This window comes from Lissotriton helveticus, chromosome 5_1 (assembly GCF_964261635.1).
Source record: "Lissotriton helveticus chromosome 5_1, aLisHel1.1, whole genome shotgun sequence".
Lineage (NCBI taxonomy): Eukaryota > Metazoa > Chordata > Amphibia > Caudata > Salamandridae > Lissotriton > Lissotriton helveticus.
The window spans coordinates 921,685,471-921,701,163 of NC_136065.1; the positions used below are offsets into that span (position 1 = coordinate 921,685,471).

The window sequence follows — 15,693 nt, forward strand, 5'->3', positions numbered from 1 at the left end:
ATCTTCTATGGGTATTAATTCAGTAATTCTCTTGCATGGAGACAGGAAGACTAGACTATAGATGAAGATGTTTATGCGGTTCGTTAGCTAGGAATGTGAAGCCGGGGAGCTGAACTGATAACTGTAAACATAACATATTCTTGGCAGACAGGCAGGCAGGCCAGGCCGGGCACCGCGCTGCTTGGCAGGATGTAAGTGAAGGGTCAGGGATGCGGGCGGGGCTGCATCTCTCCTCGGAGCGGTTCAGGAGACTTGAGGCTTGAATCTGGTGTCCGGGCCCTGTGAGGCCTAGAAACGGGTACAACTCGATGATTTAACGTGCACAATGTAAAGACGTTGGCAACATAGGCCTAGAAGCCTAAATCACGTTGCTTTAAGAAGGACTGGATAACTGGCATACTAACGTTGGACACAACTATAAATGCGTCTTTATTCGGTCAAGGGGGAAATATGCATATTAATCATGCACATATAACATATGATGGGGAACACGTAGGGACACATGACAGGGCAAAATTCAATTTTCCTCAACTGTACTGTTTTGAAATGTCATGCTGCGTAGGAGAGCAGCGAACTTTGATGATTTAAGGGGTGCCAGAAATAGTAGGCGTGAATAGGATGAAGCAAGTTCAAGACTGTGGACGCATTAGTCTGCTAAATATAGAGTGGGACAATGGTACCTCATTAGTTGGGGGATGCTGGCCACCTGCATCCTGCTGGCCAAACATACCTAGTGTCACATGTGGGCTCCACAGTGGGCCCTCAAAGCTCAGTGGACTCATAATCAGGGGAATTTGACGTATTGTATCCAGATTTCAGATGAGACTGCAAAAGATCTACAGTAGTGGCTACTGGACTGCTATTGAGTGAGTGACAGGCTCCTCTACATCCCCACCCAGAGCTGACCTGTGGTCATAGATGCATCACTACTGGATTGGGGAGTCTATATGGAAGAGGTGGAGATCAGATGCCTCAGGTCTTCGGCAGAGACTCATCTCCACAGTTGGAGTTGAGTTTCATTCGCTTGGTGTTGGAGGCCTTCCTTCCTACCATTATAGGAAAGCTGTTCCTGCTGGTCACAGACAGCATCACCTCCAGGTGGTACTGCAAGAAGCAGGGAGGGGAAGGAACTTGGGCCTTGTATCAGGAGGTTCTGAGCCCTCTGGAAGTGGGTGGATCGCCAAGGAATTTCTCTGTTGGAAAATCACCTGGTGAGTACTTTAAACACCAAGGTAGACAAACTCAGCCACAGGTGCTTAGCAGATCGCTAATGACCGTGGCACCTAGAGGTGTTGTCTTCCAGTAATGGGGAGAACCCCAACTCAATTTTTTCGTCACAGCCAAGAACATGCAATGTCAGTACTTTTTAGGGCTTCTGTATACCTTCCTACCACTGCCTATACTACCCTGATTTCTGAAGAAGATCAGGAAAGACTCAGGCCATGTAATGCCAGTGGCGCTGGATTCAGTCAGGATAGTGTGGTACCCTGATCTCCTGGCATGTGCGTGTGTCATGTGATCAAGTTGCCGCTACAGGAGGATCTTCGGTCGGTGCAGCACAGCAGGGTACCGCATCCTGTGCATCTTCCTGTTTGGAGATTGAGCAGCAGCAGGATGCCTCCTTCGACCTTCCCCCTAAGGTTGTTGTCATCTTGGCAGCAAGGCGTCCTTCAACAACACCAATCATTGAGAGACATATGTGGATTGGAACGTCTCTGGGGGGGCCAAGTTCTGTGTTGTTGTGGGGGTTTGTTGGAATTTTTAAAGATTGTGTGGGACTGAATGGCAACACTTTTCTTTGTGTGAGGCTTTGTGATCCAATGTTTAAGTTTCAGATAATCCCTCCCCTGGGATGTGGTAAGTAATTTTTATGTTATAAAAGTTGCTCACTTCCCCATTATGGTGGAAGTCACAAGTTGGAAGCATCCTTGTGTTTTCTATATCTTAAAAAGTGCTCTTTCGGGCTCCGGGGAGAAGTTTGAGTTCCCTATGACGGGTGTCATGGGGATGGGTATGTAGTGAGGCCTTTTTGATGGACCAATTAAGCTCAGGTCTCTAAATTTACCCTGGTAATGAAAGTCATACTAATTCCGACACTATTGCCTCTGCAGGATCCAGTGTACCTGCCCTAATGGACATGTCATGTACTTTTGGTCTTTGAAACACCATATCTTGTCTGTTTTGCCCTGAAGACTCTCAGTCACATAGTGTATCTGTGCAACTTCATAATAGTGGCGTAGATCTGGCAGACCCAGGTTTCCCTATCTGGGATAAGTTGTCTATGCTTGTTTGTGCATCAGTGTCTTTTCCCCAGCCTATACAAAAATATTGCAAATGTTCTGTAGCTGTGAAATATATCTCTTAAAGAGGGGGAGGAGCAAGGCCTTTAAGGTATATATAATATCTTTGGGAGGGTAAACATTTTGAATGAGGCAATCCTCACTAGTCATGACATTGCATGATTTTGCAATAAGTTTGGAAGAGCTTTTAGTTGTCTTCAGTAAGTTCTTGTAATTACTCTTGACACATTTATATAAATCAGGAGTTACATTGATCCCTAGTTAATTCAACCCTTTTAGCATCCATCGAAAGGCAGTCTTCGCCTGTAAGAGTGTGGCCAAATATTTCCCCCTGCTGGTATCAGTCATTCACATTTGTGAAAATTAAGTTGGAGGCCTGTCAATGTATGTATTCTTCTAACACTTAGAACAGTTACCGTAGGGAGTGTTTTGTGGCTGTAGGTCGTCGATGGCGGTTCGACTGACATCTAGGGCAGTGTTCTGTCGTTCTGAGCGCAGAAGGCGGGGGGAGGAGACCACCGCCTTCGACAGGCTCAAGGAGCCAAACGGGGCGGGGGTCAGAGCCTAATCCCTACAATGGAGGCAGCGCCTGCGGAGGCACTGCTGTAGGGATATGGATGTCAGTTTTCGACAGCATTTTCAATGTGATCCAACTGCCATGGATGGCTGTCGAATGAGACTTTGGGGGCTCCTAGCAGGGCCCCCGTAGACCTCAGCTTTGTGGCCTGGGGGGCCCATGTGGTTCACCCCCCCCAAGCATCCATGCACTGTATATCAGACACCATATGGTACCTGACAAGGTGAATGGATGTTTAAAAACATAACTTTTTCGATTGCAGATTGTGCTGCAACCCTTTTCCGCGCTGCAGCAGAACCCGCAATAGAAAAAGGGATGTTTATATCCGCCTGCATGGCAGCTGTATCGTAATTGTGCTGTCGGGACTCCTGTCTGACCGCCATCGTAATGAGGCCCTTGGTGTGGTGAGCAATAACAGAATATCATCAGCAAAGGATGACACCTTAAATGTAGCTCAGAGGGTGCAGCTATGGCTAGTTTCTCTCTGTCTCCATGCGTGGGAAGGTTTTGCCATTCACCCATATTCTGGGCAAAGGTGAATAGCAGAGCGCATCAACCCAGCCTCTAAATGTGCCCCCGTTCATTTATCTAACAAGTGTTGCCTTCCACATGTTAAAAGCTTTCTCTGCGTCCAGAGACAGGAGAAACACTTCATTGTAGCGATTTTTGGGCAGTTCTCTGAGATGAGTGCCTTTTTCGTATTGTCAGAGGTTGAGTTGGCCAGAATAAATCCAGTCTGATCGCCTTGTATCAAAAGTGGCAGCTCCATCCCGACGGTTTGCCAGAATCTTAACGAAAATCTTTGCGTCTGTGTTCAGTAGGCGAATCGGGGAATATGATGAGCATGATGAGGGTCTCTGCTCGGCTTTGTAATCGGGGTGATACTTGCTTTGGCCATGGACTTAGTTAGCTCTAGGGGCCGATTTAGGCAATTCAAGACTTCTTTAAGGTGTGGGCTATGAGGGGTGCAAATTCTTTGTAAAGTACAACTGTGTAGCTATCTGGAACAGGTGCTTAGCCCGTCTTTCAATTTTTTTTAAACTGGAAGAACTTCGTCGACAGATATGAGTTTGTCCAATTGTTCAGCCTCTGGTGGAGGTATGGTGGGTATAGAAACTGATATGAGGTTATTGCTGGTTCTTCTAAAAGTGGGAGGAATATAACCGCTCATAATAGGCATGAAATGTGTGCAGTTCGCTTTCATCCACAGTAGGATTTAAATATGGTTTTGGTCGTCAAAAATACCTTTTGATCCATTGATACACAAAAGTTTTTCCGAACAACAGCTTACTAACATGAAGCTTCAAACACTGAGCCTTAATGATTTTTTTTTTACAAGAGTGTAAATACGTTTAGGCCTAAGCCAATCGTTCATCCAAAATGTGGTTCATGATATTCATACCAGTTATATAATTTGAGGCATTGTTGCACGGAAATACTACATTGAACATTTGAAGAACTCGGGCCCAGTTATGTGATGGTACAAGAGTGGCTGTGTTGGGTTATGGAACATTGGCCTGCAGACATATCCACCATTGCCTCAGCATGCATAAAGTTCTGGCCCAAATGAATTTATTCTGAGTTTTGGTTCCTTGGCACCTGTCACTAACACCACTCATCCATGATGGTGTCCCACACAGACACCTGCGAGGGGGCTTGAGGTCTGTCTCACGGAGGGTATTGGACTTTTCCAAAAGGGCTAGTGGTAAATATGTGGTGTCCCAGATCCGTACACTGAGGTCCAGCCATACAGCCTCGCTTTGTTCCAGGCACATATTGCAACCTTCGGCAAGAGGCACTGTGTCCAGTCATTGGAGAGGATGTCTGGGTTCTGTGAGACTTTAATCGACTCCTGCTAGAAGTCACCCAGGGTGTTTTTCAATTTACGGTCACCCACAGCTCTTTAATTGAACATGCACCAGAAGAAATTAAGGTTCTTTCCTTATAATGTGGAACACCAGTTCAACTTCCAAGTCGCTAATAAAGTTCTTTAGTCTCAGTAAGTTCTGAACGGAATACTGCATAGCACCCTCCGATCACAGATGAGATGGGTGACAAATGTGATGCACATAATCACTAGCAATCAAATAATATACAGTTCGAGTATGTTGATGTATTAGTTCATATTTGGTTAGCTTAAACATTTAAAAAAGATTAAATAGTGTTTTAAATCCCATTTGTCCTGTAGAAAATGTGAGCGTAGGAAATAGACTATTCCCCGTGTGCTGTTCCTAATCCTGACGACGTAAATTCATCAATTATGTATAGCAACCATTGAAACGTGAGCATTTTTCCTAAACGTTTTTGATTTGTCACTACTGTCTGTAAGTTATGAAAATGCCCTTATGCATGATGCTCTTTCAGTTCATGAAAAGAACATGCCTGTGGTTAATCTCGAAAAAGTGACCGGCTAGTGATTCGCTTACTGACTCTGCTTCGTAGTGTCTCTATGGAGTCGTGTCAACCTCCATGAGCTCTGCTAGTAAATCGCTGCCATTCTTTCAACTGATACACCTCGTGCTACACTGTCCCCCTCGGATATACAGGTTTGTCTTTCTGATTTTGCTGTCTGGGAGTTGAGCAGAATTACTTTACTATGTTTTGAGATTGCCCATTTACTAAGCACTATTTCTTTCTAGTGAGTAATTGGGTGTGCTTGTAGAGGGCACAGAACCAGTTAATGAATTGATAATTGTCGGGGTTTTTGCCTACCATTTTCCCACTGATTTGCTGAAAAGCGAGCATTGTCTCCTGTCACATTCACTTTGATCAACTGGGTATGCTTTGACTAATACACTGTACAAAACTAGCACAATAGATCTCTTAGTGTCTAGTTTAGTCCACTGTGGGGCCACTCAGAACTACATAGTAGATTTATGTTATCTTTTCCATCTCTAAATCATGATAGGATTGGAAAGCAAGGACATTTAGAGTAGATTATAGGTGGACAGTGGCAGTGTCCCTGCTGCTTTTACGGCGCGAGCACGAGCACATCCTGTGATTCACGGGTGATGGTATTTTAAGCTGACTGAGCTCATTTTAAATAAGTGTGGGGCATCGGGAAGAGAGCGATTAGGCTCCCTCCGTGTGCTGCTATTCTCTGCACTTTAATTTTAATAATTTGTATTGGGGGCATTTTGCACGGCCGAGGTCTCCTACCTGAAGGCAGTTGCAATCACGGCACGCAGAAGGGCTGGGCTCGTCCCTCCTTCCCGCCTCGTTCTGACACCAGTGATTAGCCACGTTTGAGCAGAGGGCGTGGAAGGTCCGAGCCAGCCACTTCCGGTGTGCAGAGGAGGGCGGGCAGCGCTCTAGTTGTTAGGACGCTGGGGGGGGGATAAAAGGCGGATGTCTACTCAACAGCGCAGTGCAGCGGGCGCGACGGAGGCGCGCCGAAGTCGCGCTTAAGTCAAGCCTGTCTGCGCCCGTCCGTGATCGCTCGCGGGCCAGGGCCAGACCCTATGCCCGACGGGGGGGGGCACTTACAATGGAGTAGAAGGGAGCTGATGTCTCTCCGCTGTGCCACCTCCAGTCCCTGTTTACATAGTATGAGGGTGGAGGAGAATGCGGCCTGTGAGCACTGCCACTTTTCCTATAACTTGGAAAGCGATGTGGGAAGCAAGCACCACAACCTGGCCTGCGGCCTGCTGAATGTACGCTCCCTGCGGAAACACAAGTTGGATCTGTATGAGCTACTCACTGAGAAGCAGTGGGATCTCGTGTTTCTTACAGAGACCTGGCTAGATGAGTGCTCAGCCCCTGATGTTTTGGAGGCGTTACCAGAAGGCTACACTATGCTTAGGCAGGATAGACCCACCGGAAGAGGAGGGGGCATAGCTATTGTAGCCAAGCAACGCCTACGGTGTCACCTAGACTACTCCCCCATTCTGGACAGCGAGGCGGGTAGCTTTACCATTAAGGTAAATGACAACTACACGATGAAGGGTCTTTTGATCTACAGACCCCCTGGCCCTATGGCCAGGTTTGGGGATAGCCTGGTAGAAGGCATTATTGAGGCTGCGCTGTGCAGGGACAAGTTCCTGGTACTGGGGGACCTCAACATGCACCTGGATGACTCCACGGTCAAAGCAGCCATGGACTTCTGCCAGGTGTTGGGGGCCCTCCAGTTGAATCAGATAGTAAGTGGCCCCACGCACCAGCTGGGCCACCTGCTGGACCCCATATTCGTCAACTGGGGGGGAAGTAGACGCCCTGACTCCCATTCCTATTCCCTGGTCGGACCATCACCTGGTACCTTTTTCCATAAGCATCCCGGGGGTTAGATTACCGGAGCCAGCGCCACTGTACCACCCTAGGCGGAGATGGGCCACCTTCTCCCAGGCTAAGTTCAGTGCGGCACTTATTAGAGGGGGGAGCCCTGGGGGGGATGACGCGGATACAGCTAATGCCAACCTCTGTAAACGCATCACCGAGGCACTTGACTGCACGGCCCCACTCTCCCTTGCAAAATTGGGTGTCTGCACTCAAAAAACAGCCCCGTGGACGAGCTTCGAGTCGCTAAAGCAGCACTGAAGCGGGCTGAAAGGCAGTGGCGGGGGGCTTTTTCCACGGATGCCAAGGAGATCTATCTAACTGAGAGGCGCGCCTATCATGGGCTAATTAGGAAAACCAAAGCGGCACACTATGCCACTAGGATTATGGAGGCTGGGAATTCTACGAAAGAACTGTTTTTAGTATATAAAACTCTTTCGGGTGGGATGCCCTCCACTGTACCAGCTGATTGCTCAGTGGAATCCTGTAATAGGATTGCGGACTTCTTTGCCGAAAAAGTAGCAAAAATATACTCGGCATTCCCTAACCATCCTACCGCAGGGTCGGAGTTTGTAGAATCCCCGAGGGAATGGGGGGACCTACACATGCTGACTAACTTCGTCACCCCATCCCCGGAGGTTCTTTTGAAGATCTGTGGGTCAGTTAAATCAGGCTCCCCTCGGGACCCCACCACGCCTAAACGGCTAGCCGACAGCTTGCCAGTGCTGGAACCATACATTAGACATCTATTGGATGTCTCCTTTAGGACCAAGACTGTGCCCAGAGATTGGAAGCAGGCGGTGGTGCTACCTCTCCAAAAGAAGCCTAACATCAGCTTCGAAAAATTGGAGAACCTCCGGCCAATCTCCCTCTTACCCTATATGGCTAAAGTGGCGGAGAAAACGGTAAATACTCAACTGATGGGTTTCGTGGAAGAGGCTGCCCTCCTGCACGAGACCCAGTTTGGTTTCCGTCCCCGCCACTCGACTGAATCAGCGCTTCTGATGGCAGTGGAGACCTTACGGCAGGGGGTGGATGAGGGCCAGACTATGGCTCTCATCCTACTGGATCTAAGTGCGGCATTCGACACTGTAGCTCATACCACCTTGCTACAGTGTCTGAATGACGGAGGGATATCAGGAGCTGCACTTGAATGGATCCGGTCCTTCCTGACAGGGAGAGGCTTTCAGGTTCGCCAGGGAGACTGCTACTCTAGGGAGATTGGCTTGGGCCAGGGCGTGCCTCAGGGCTCGTCCCTGAGCCCAACTTTATTTAATCTCTACGTCTCCCCGGTGGCGCCCATCGCTGAAAGCCACGGCCTGCACATAGTGTCCTATGCCGATGACACGCAGTTGGTCATCTCCCTTTCACGCAGGCCCAGTCTTGCGGTGGACAGATTCAGGGCCTGCATGCAGGAACTGGCTACTTGGATGTACACCAACTGTCTTAAGTTAAATGGCAGCAAGACTGAGGTGCTCGTGGTGGGGGGGAGCCCGTCTGTTTGTTCATCGGCATGGTGGCCATTGTGTTTAGGGGATGTCCCTACACCCTGTCAAGAAGCCAGAAACCTGAGAGTGTGGATTGACGCGGATCTGTCTTTTGGACCTCAGATAGGCCGTGTGGTGGGGGTCTGCTTCAGCGTCCTAAAAAGCCTGCGGAAGGTATTAGATCTCCTCCCCACGTCAGCCCACAGGACGCTGGTGCATGCCCTCGTCACATCACGCCTTGATTATGGCAATCTGCTCTATCTGGGAGCCACCGGTAAGGCCATCAACCGCCTCCAGGTGCTGCAGAATGCAGCGGCTCGCCTGATTCTGAAATTCCCTAAGAGATCAGCGTCCAAGGCAGCTCTTCAGGCCCTTCATTGGCTCCCAGTAAGGAGCAGGGTCGAGTTTAAGGCCCTTTGCACATGCCACCGGATCTTGGGTGGTAAGGCACCAGCCCCGCTTCGGGTTCTGATCACCCAGTACGCGCCGGCGCGCGCTCTGCAGTCCTCCTGTGCGGGGCTACTAAAAGTCCCCAGGATAAAAAAGGCACGCATGGGGGGCAGGTCCTTTAGATACCTGGCTGCGAATAGCTGGAATGCCCTGCCACTGGACCTTCGCCTGGAGCCATCTGAACCTGGCTTCAGGAAGAAATTAAAAACCCACCTCTACACGCAGTAAGCCGGGCTGGCCTTGCGGTGCGACTCTGCTGATTTCACTCACCACAGCACGGGGACACGCCATTTGTGCGTAACCAGGCGCTTTATAAATTTCCCTTATTATTATTATTATTATTATTATTGGAACTGTTGAAAATCATTTAAAAACAGATATTTATTCTGGACACAAGATCTTGAGGTCAAGAGGGCACATCATGTGCCAGGAAAGATGGCTGTATAACTTTATAGTCCAATTAGAGGGTAGGGGTTCAGTTTGAATGGCCAATCGCCCGTGAAGAAAAAGGTTTGGTGTGGTGTCTCAGATGGGTAGGAATTGTAAAATGGGGGCTGCCTGAGGCGATGGCAAATCTCTATTAACATCTAATGGCTAGCCATAGTTTATCTATGCAGCCCATGAAGTGAGATAATCGTATGCAACTGGTATCGCACCACAGAGCAGGGCAGTACGTATATGAACATGTAACTATGACAAAGTAAGGCATGACTGAGAGCAGAAATGTGTCGGACTCTAGAAAAGTTAGGAATAACATTTTTTATTTGAAAGAAAACTTAATTTATTAACATTTGGTAGTTTGAGAATGTAAGTATCTCTAAACAAAAGTGCTATAGATTGAGGGTAATACAATACAATATGTAGAATATCAAAGGCTAGTGTTTCATAGGGAAAACTGGAGACTAAACAACAAACTGGAGGCCGACTGCCAGCAGCGACCAGCAAGCATGACCAAACCACCCATATCATTGTTCCTGGTACGAGATATTCAGCCAGGAGATCGGAAAAAAGCATGAAGAAAAATGAACTCCTAACTAATACGATGTATTCATATATTGAAAAGAATGGCTTGTGTATACATGTGGCCAATTACAGAGATCAGAATAAAGCAGCAAAGCCTAATTACATGTAATGTTGATGCCAAAGTCGCACATTTTCACTATGAAGATAAGAAAGGTACATTTCAAACTGCTTTAATGATCACAGAATTTGTTAACATTTTTGGTTTAGGTTTACCCTTTCTGAATGTTTTTATTTGCACAGAACTTTATGAAATCTTCCTATCCAGAGCTAAGGAACGATGGAAAAACTTCAATGAAACCTGTTCGACGAATGATACAGATGGTAGGCGCCTCAATATACTCGTGATAGCAACGTTGATCATGTTTATGCTGTGGTTTTCATGCAGAAATAATGTGCTTTGGATATTTCAAGCTCTTATACTTTACTGGTCACAAACATACTGGGCGCAATTTGCGACATGTATTTCCCTCCAGATATTCATACCTCGGGCCCCAAGTTCTAGCTTGATGTGAGCCATTTCGAAGATAAACATTTGCGGCTCTGCTCTCTATTATAGCATAACAATGCAGTTGCCTGACAATGGTAACAAGGTACGGATTTGAAAGCGCTCTCCCATCTATTGTTCCAATTACAAAGATTAATTGGATAGGAACCGTTGTCTGTAAGATAAAGGTTAACACAGGCTAATTAAAGAGTGATAACAAAGCACTGTAAACGAATTGAATGGAAAGCATGAAGTATTTCCAACCTCCCTCTGTCCCCTGCCATGTATTAGCTGCCAAGAAAGTTGATCCAAGGTTGTTTCACAATGGACCAAAATAAATAACTGCAAACATTTTGTAGCCTGGTTTAGAAATCACACAGCAGTGCCTGAAGTGTGTAATTATGGAATGGCACCTTTGAAGTACATCATTGGGCAATAAATATTCTGCATATGTTTTCAAAATCATAAATAATAGTAAACCAATCCTGTTATTATCGAACATCTCCATAGTCCGGTCCTCGGGGAATTAAAAAAATGTTGCTTTTTCAGCTGTTTTGGTGCAAGGTTTCTATACACAGGCACTTTATTAAATAATTGTGTGTGTGTGTGTGTATATATATATATATGTGTATATTACCTACTGGCGGTCGCCAGTAGGTATATATAGTTAGGATTTTTTCTCTATGGGATTTTTGAAAATTCTATGTCTAATAACTTTGGCGTTTGTGGACGGAATTGGCTGAAATTTTCAGGAAAATGGAACATTTTGTTTCTGAGCAGCCCCTGGAAATTTGGGGGGGGTTCGTCAAGGGGGGGCCGAGAAAAAAGGGGGGTCCCAAAACGTGTTTTTAACATTGAGTTTTCCATAGGGCGGTTGGCCTCACTTTTAGCCCGAACGGCTGAATGGATTTGCACGAAACTTGGCAAAATTGTAGGGACTGGTAGCCCGATGTGCCTTTGCTAGGTCTCAATATATGTGCTCCAGTGGATTTTGAGAAATTAACGTTCAAAAAAAGATATATATCTGTAACAGCGGACCGGGCAGCGCTCCGCTACGCGTACTTTTCGCGTTACGGAGCTTTGTGAAGCGAAGCTGATTGGTTCTCCGGCGTCTGTAAACATTCCAAACAGTCCGTAGCGGCCGCCATCTTGTCTCTCGGTAGGATCGAGAGACAAGAGGAGGCCAAAGCGAAGGGGCAAATGACCATAAGGGGGCATAGTAGATCCTCGCTGACCCCCTAGGTTTGATGTGGAGGTTTTAAAAGGGCCCCGCGGGGCAAAAAATAATAAAAATAATAATAATCGAACGGCTGAATGGATTTGCACGAAACTTGGCAAAATTGTAGGGACTGGTAGCCCGATGTGCCTTTGCTAGGTCTCAATATATGTGCTCCAGTGGATTTTGAGAAATTAACGTTCAAAAAAAGATATATATCTGTAACAGCGCTCCGCTTCGCGGAGATAAAATTATCTCTGTATTACCTAGCTGTTGCTAACACCAGTTAGCGACCGCTAGTAGGAGATAGCGACCATCTTGGGCTCCACTTTGCATGTCAGTGATATTTATCACTAATGACATGCAAAGTGGGCATGCCAAGATGTTAGCGACTGGAAACAGTCGCTAACATCGCTATCTCCTATTACCAACTTTTGGAGATATTCGCGCTAAGCGCGAATATCTCCAAAAAGTAACACCTGCCCTGAGCAGTTCTTAGCCATGTTATCCAATGGGAGGTGGATAACATGGCTAAGAGCATTAGCTCGGTAATGCATGAATATCGCTCACTTTTCAGCGATATTAATGCATTGCGGTCGTTTTTCATCGCATTTGCGATAAACCGTGATAATAGCAAGGTTTATCTGCGATAATTTCTGACGATGCATAGCGGTAAAAAATTCGTTGCTAAGCATCGTTAGGGATAAATATCGCTTAACTTTGGTAATATGCCCGAACGTCTGTTAACGTTCGATTCGAAGGAAATCAGGAAGTGTTGAAAAACATTGTCTGCGCCATCTTGCCTTTTTTCAAATGCCACACTTTTGTCGTGCACGGCAGCCATTTTAGATGCCTTGACCAGACCCACTCTCTGTACGCTGTCGATCCTTAGCATGGCTCCCCACCCTCGCAAGCATCTCCCCCAGGCACTGGTCACCCCCGCTCTCTGTCTTATGCATGGGTAATAAACCTCCCCCCATCTGCGCTGCTCTTCCCTGAGAATCACACCCTGTGCCCGCCCGACACCTCCCTTTCGCCCTATTCACTACCGCACCCTCTGACACTCCTTTTCCTCTGTGTCCGATTGTCCAGGCCGGTCCTAGGCTATCAGCTAGCCCTGCAGATGTAGTTTATGGCCCCAGCTGTAAAGAATCACCCCTCTTCAAAGGAGTTATAGTAGATCAAGGCCCACACCTGATGAGATCCGTCACAGCACACGCGTTCCTACTATCTGAAAACCATCCTGTATTGTGATTGGGGAGGGGACCGAGCCTGAAGCGGAAGATTCCAGGGATGACTCTTTGTACATCAAAGTTTTTACAATTATGTGTCACATTAAAAATATATAGCACTCCAACAAAGTAGTAAGATTATAAAACTTTATTAACTCATAAATATATACAACAAAACAAAAACAGTAAAAACATTTAAACATTTTTAGGGAAAATGAAGGAAGTAGCGGTCGGCTGTGCGAATAGTCCCAACGTAGCACAACGTCCAGATTTCTGGACGGCACCCAGGTGATGTTGCCTGGGTGCCGCACTGATTTAGGTATCCGGCGTGGGGCGTCGCGGGGGGTGGGTCATCAGTAGCGGTCTGTTGTGCGAATAGTTCCAAGGCAGCAGAACGATGGCACCAAGGTGATGTCCAGTAAGTTGCCGCCCTCCGAATAACGGCGTGGGGCGCCCCGGGGGGGGGGGGGGGGAGGCGGCGTGAACGGGCCTCTCCAGGTGGAGTTTCGTCTGCTGTAGTGGGGCGCCCCTTTACCGTTTCAGTTGCCATTCCGTCCGCCTTTGGTCCACTGTGTCAAAAGCCGCAATTCAGCTGAGTTGCGCCCACTCTTGCGGTGCAGCGATAGGCGGCTGTCACAGGACTCTCAAAATGGCGGCAGGCTCTTTCCTTTTTGGGCCTGGTCCACTGAAATGGCCCTGGGACACCTTGGAAATCGCACGCTTGTCTGCTAGGTCTTGGACCCCATTCTCGAAAGCGTCCCCTCCGCCTTGAGGATTCAACAAATCGGGGGCCCCCGACTCCTGCAGGCTTCTGGTGGGGAGCGGCTGCCATGATTGCTCGCGGAATGACCACGACGGAGCCACGAGATGGTGGTGCTTTCATGTTGACGCCAGCTTCAGTCTGAAACATCCAGAAACAAGGTGGGGCTTTCATCGTTTGGGGAAAAAAAAAAGTTTTCATCCAATGAAAAGTGTTGTTTTTAGGTCATATGATCAAGCCTTCCATCATTAGGAAACCAAAAGTAAAATGAACCAATGAAAAGTTTTATAAACAAGTCACATGACCTGTTATGCGGCATAGGGTATAAAATGCGGAGAAAATACGTTGGCACGTGAGGCGGCGTCAGTAGCGGAACGATGTGCGAATAGGCCGAAGGCAGCACAACGCGCCAAGATCCGGATGGCACCGAGGTGGTGTCTAGTAAGTTGCCGCACTGGTGTGGCCATCCTACAATGCTGAAAGTCGGCGTGGGGCGCCCCGTTGGCCTGTGAGATGGCGTCAGTAGCGGACCGATGTGCGAATGGGGCCAAAGGCAGCGCAACAATATTTTCTGAATAGAAGACACCACAAGGCGCTGAGATGCCAAGATCCGGATGGCACCGAGGTGGTGTCTAGTAAGTTGCCGCACTGGTGTGGCCATCCTACAATGGTAAAAGTCGGCGTGGGGCGCCCCGTTGGCCTGTGAGATGGCGTCAGTAGCGGACCGATGTGCGAATGGGGCCAAAGGCAGCGCAACAATATTTTCCGAATAGAAGACACCACAAGGCGCTGAGATGCCAAGATCCGGATGGCACCGAGGTGGTGTCTAGCAAGTTGCCGTACTGGTGTGGCCATCCTACAATGCTGAAAGTCGGCGTGGGGCGCCCCGTTGGCCTGTGAGGTGGCGTCAGTAGCGGACCGATGTGCGAATGGGGCCAAAGGCAGCGCAACAATATTTTCTGACTAGAAGACACCACAAGGCGCTGAGATTCGGTTACCACCGAGGTGGTGTCTAGCAAGTTGCTGCACTGGTGTGGCCATCCTACAATACTGCTCCGAATAACGGCGTGGGGTGCCCGAAGGGGGGGGGGGGGGAGGCGGCGTGAACGGGCCTTCCTAGGTGGAGGCTCGTCTGCTGTAGTGGGGCGCCCCTTTACCGTTTCAGTTGCCATTCAGCTGAGTTTCGGCCGCTCTTGATGCTACAGCGACAGGCGGCTGCAACAGGACTCTCAAAATGGCGGCCTGTTCTTTGGATTTGGGCCTGGTCCACTAAAATGGCCCTGGAACACCTTAGAACTCGGACGCTTGAATTTTTTTTCCTTTCCTCTACATGCAAAAAAAGGTAAATGCCCGGTACGTTACACGCTTCATCTGCCACGATGTACTCTCCAGAGGAACCGAAAAAATATATAGTTATGGTAACTATACCATGCATCGTCATATGGAGAGGTGGCACCGATTAATTATAGTGCTGCATAAAAGAGAGATTTGGAGAAGAACCCCCGACCTGCCAGTACATTCATCAAAGAAGTGGCACTGACAGCATCAGAGGCAAGGGAAACGGTCCCAAATATTTAGAAGAACTTTGGAAAGATTAAAATGACATGTTTAGATTGTGGCAAATTAATTTCATGTGGACAGATGAGTGTTACTCTAATAAATACAGCATATGAACATCATGATAGTCGATGGTTGGTAGAGACATTTTGACTATATCCTGGACCTGCCCGTCCTCGCCCAAAATGGCGCCGGAATAAATGGGACTCGTAACTCCTTGTTGTGTACTTGTTGTACAACCTTGATATCACGAGATACGTATGCAGTTTTGAAGCACATGGGGACGAGAATAGATTGAATATTTCGACATCTCTATTGATATTAAGTTGTGATGT

General features: G+C 47.7%; 1 protein-coding gene across 4 annotated transcripts in view; it reads left to right on the top strand.

Moving 5' to 3' along the window:
• TBC1D12 (TBC1 domain family member 12) overlaps positions 1-15,693 on the top strand; it is a 308,722-nt gene that overhangs the window by 206,377 nt on the left and 86,652 nt on the right. For all 4 annotated transcript variants that reach the window (XM_078643381.1, XM_078643382.1, XM_078643384.1 and 1 more), the window contains one exon: positions 10,350-10,430. In XM_078643381.1, the coding sequence (XP_078499507.1) occupies positions 10,350-10,430 (81 nt within the window). The remainder of the gene's footprint in view (positions 1-10,349; positions 10,431-15,693) is intronic.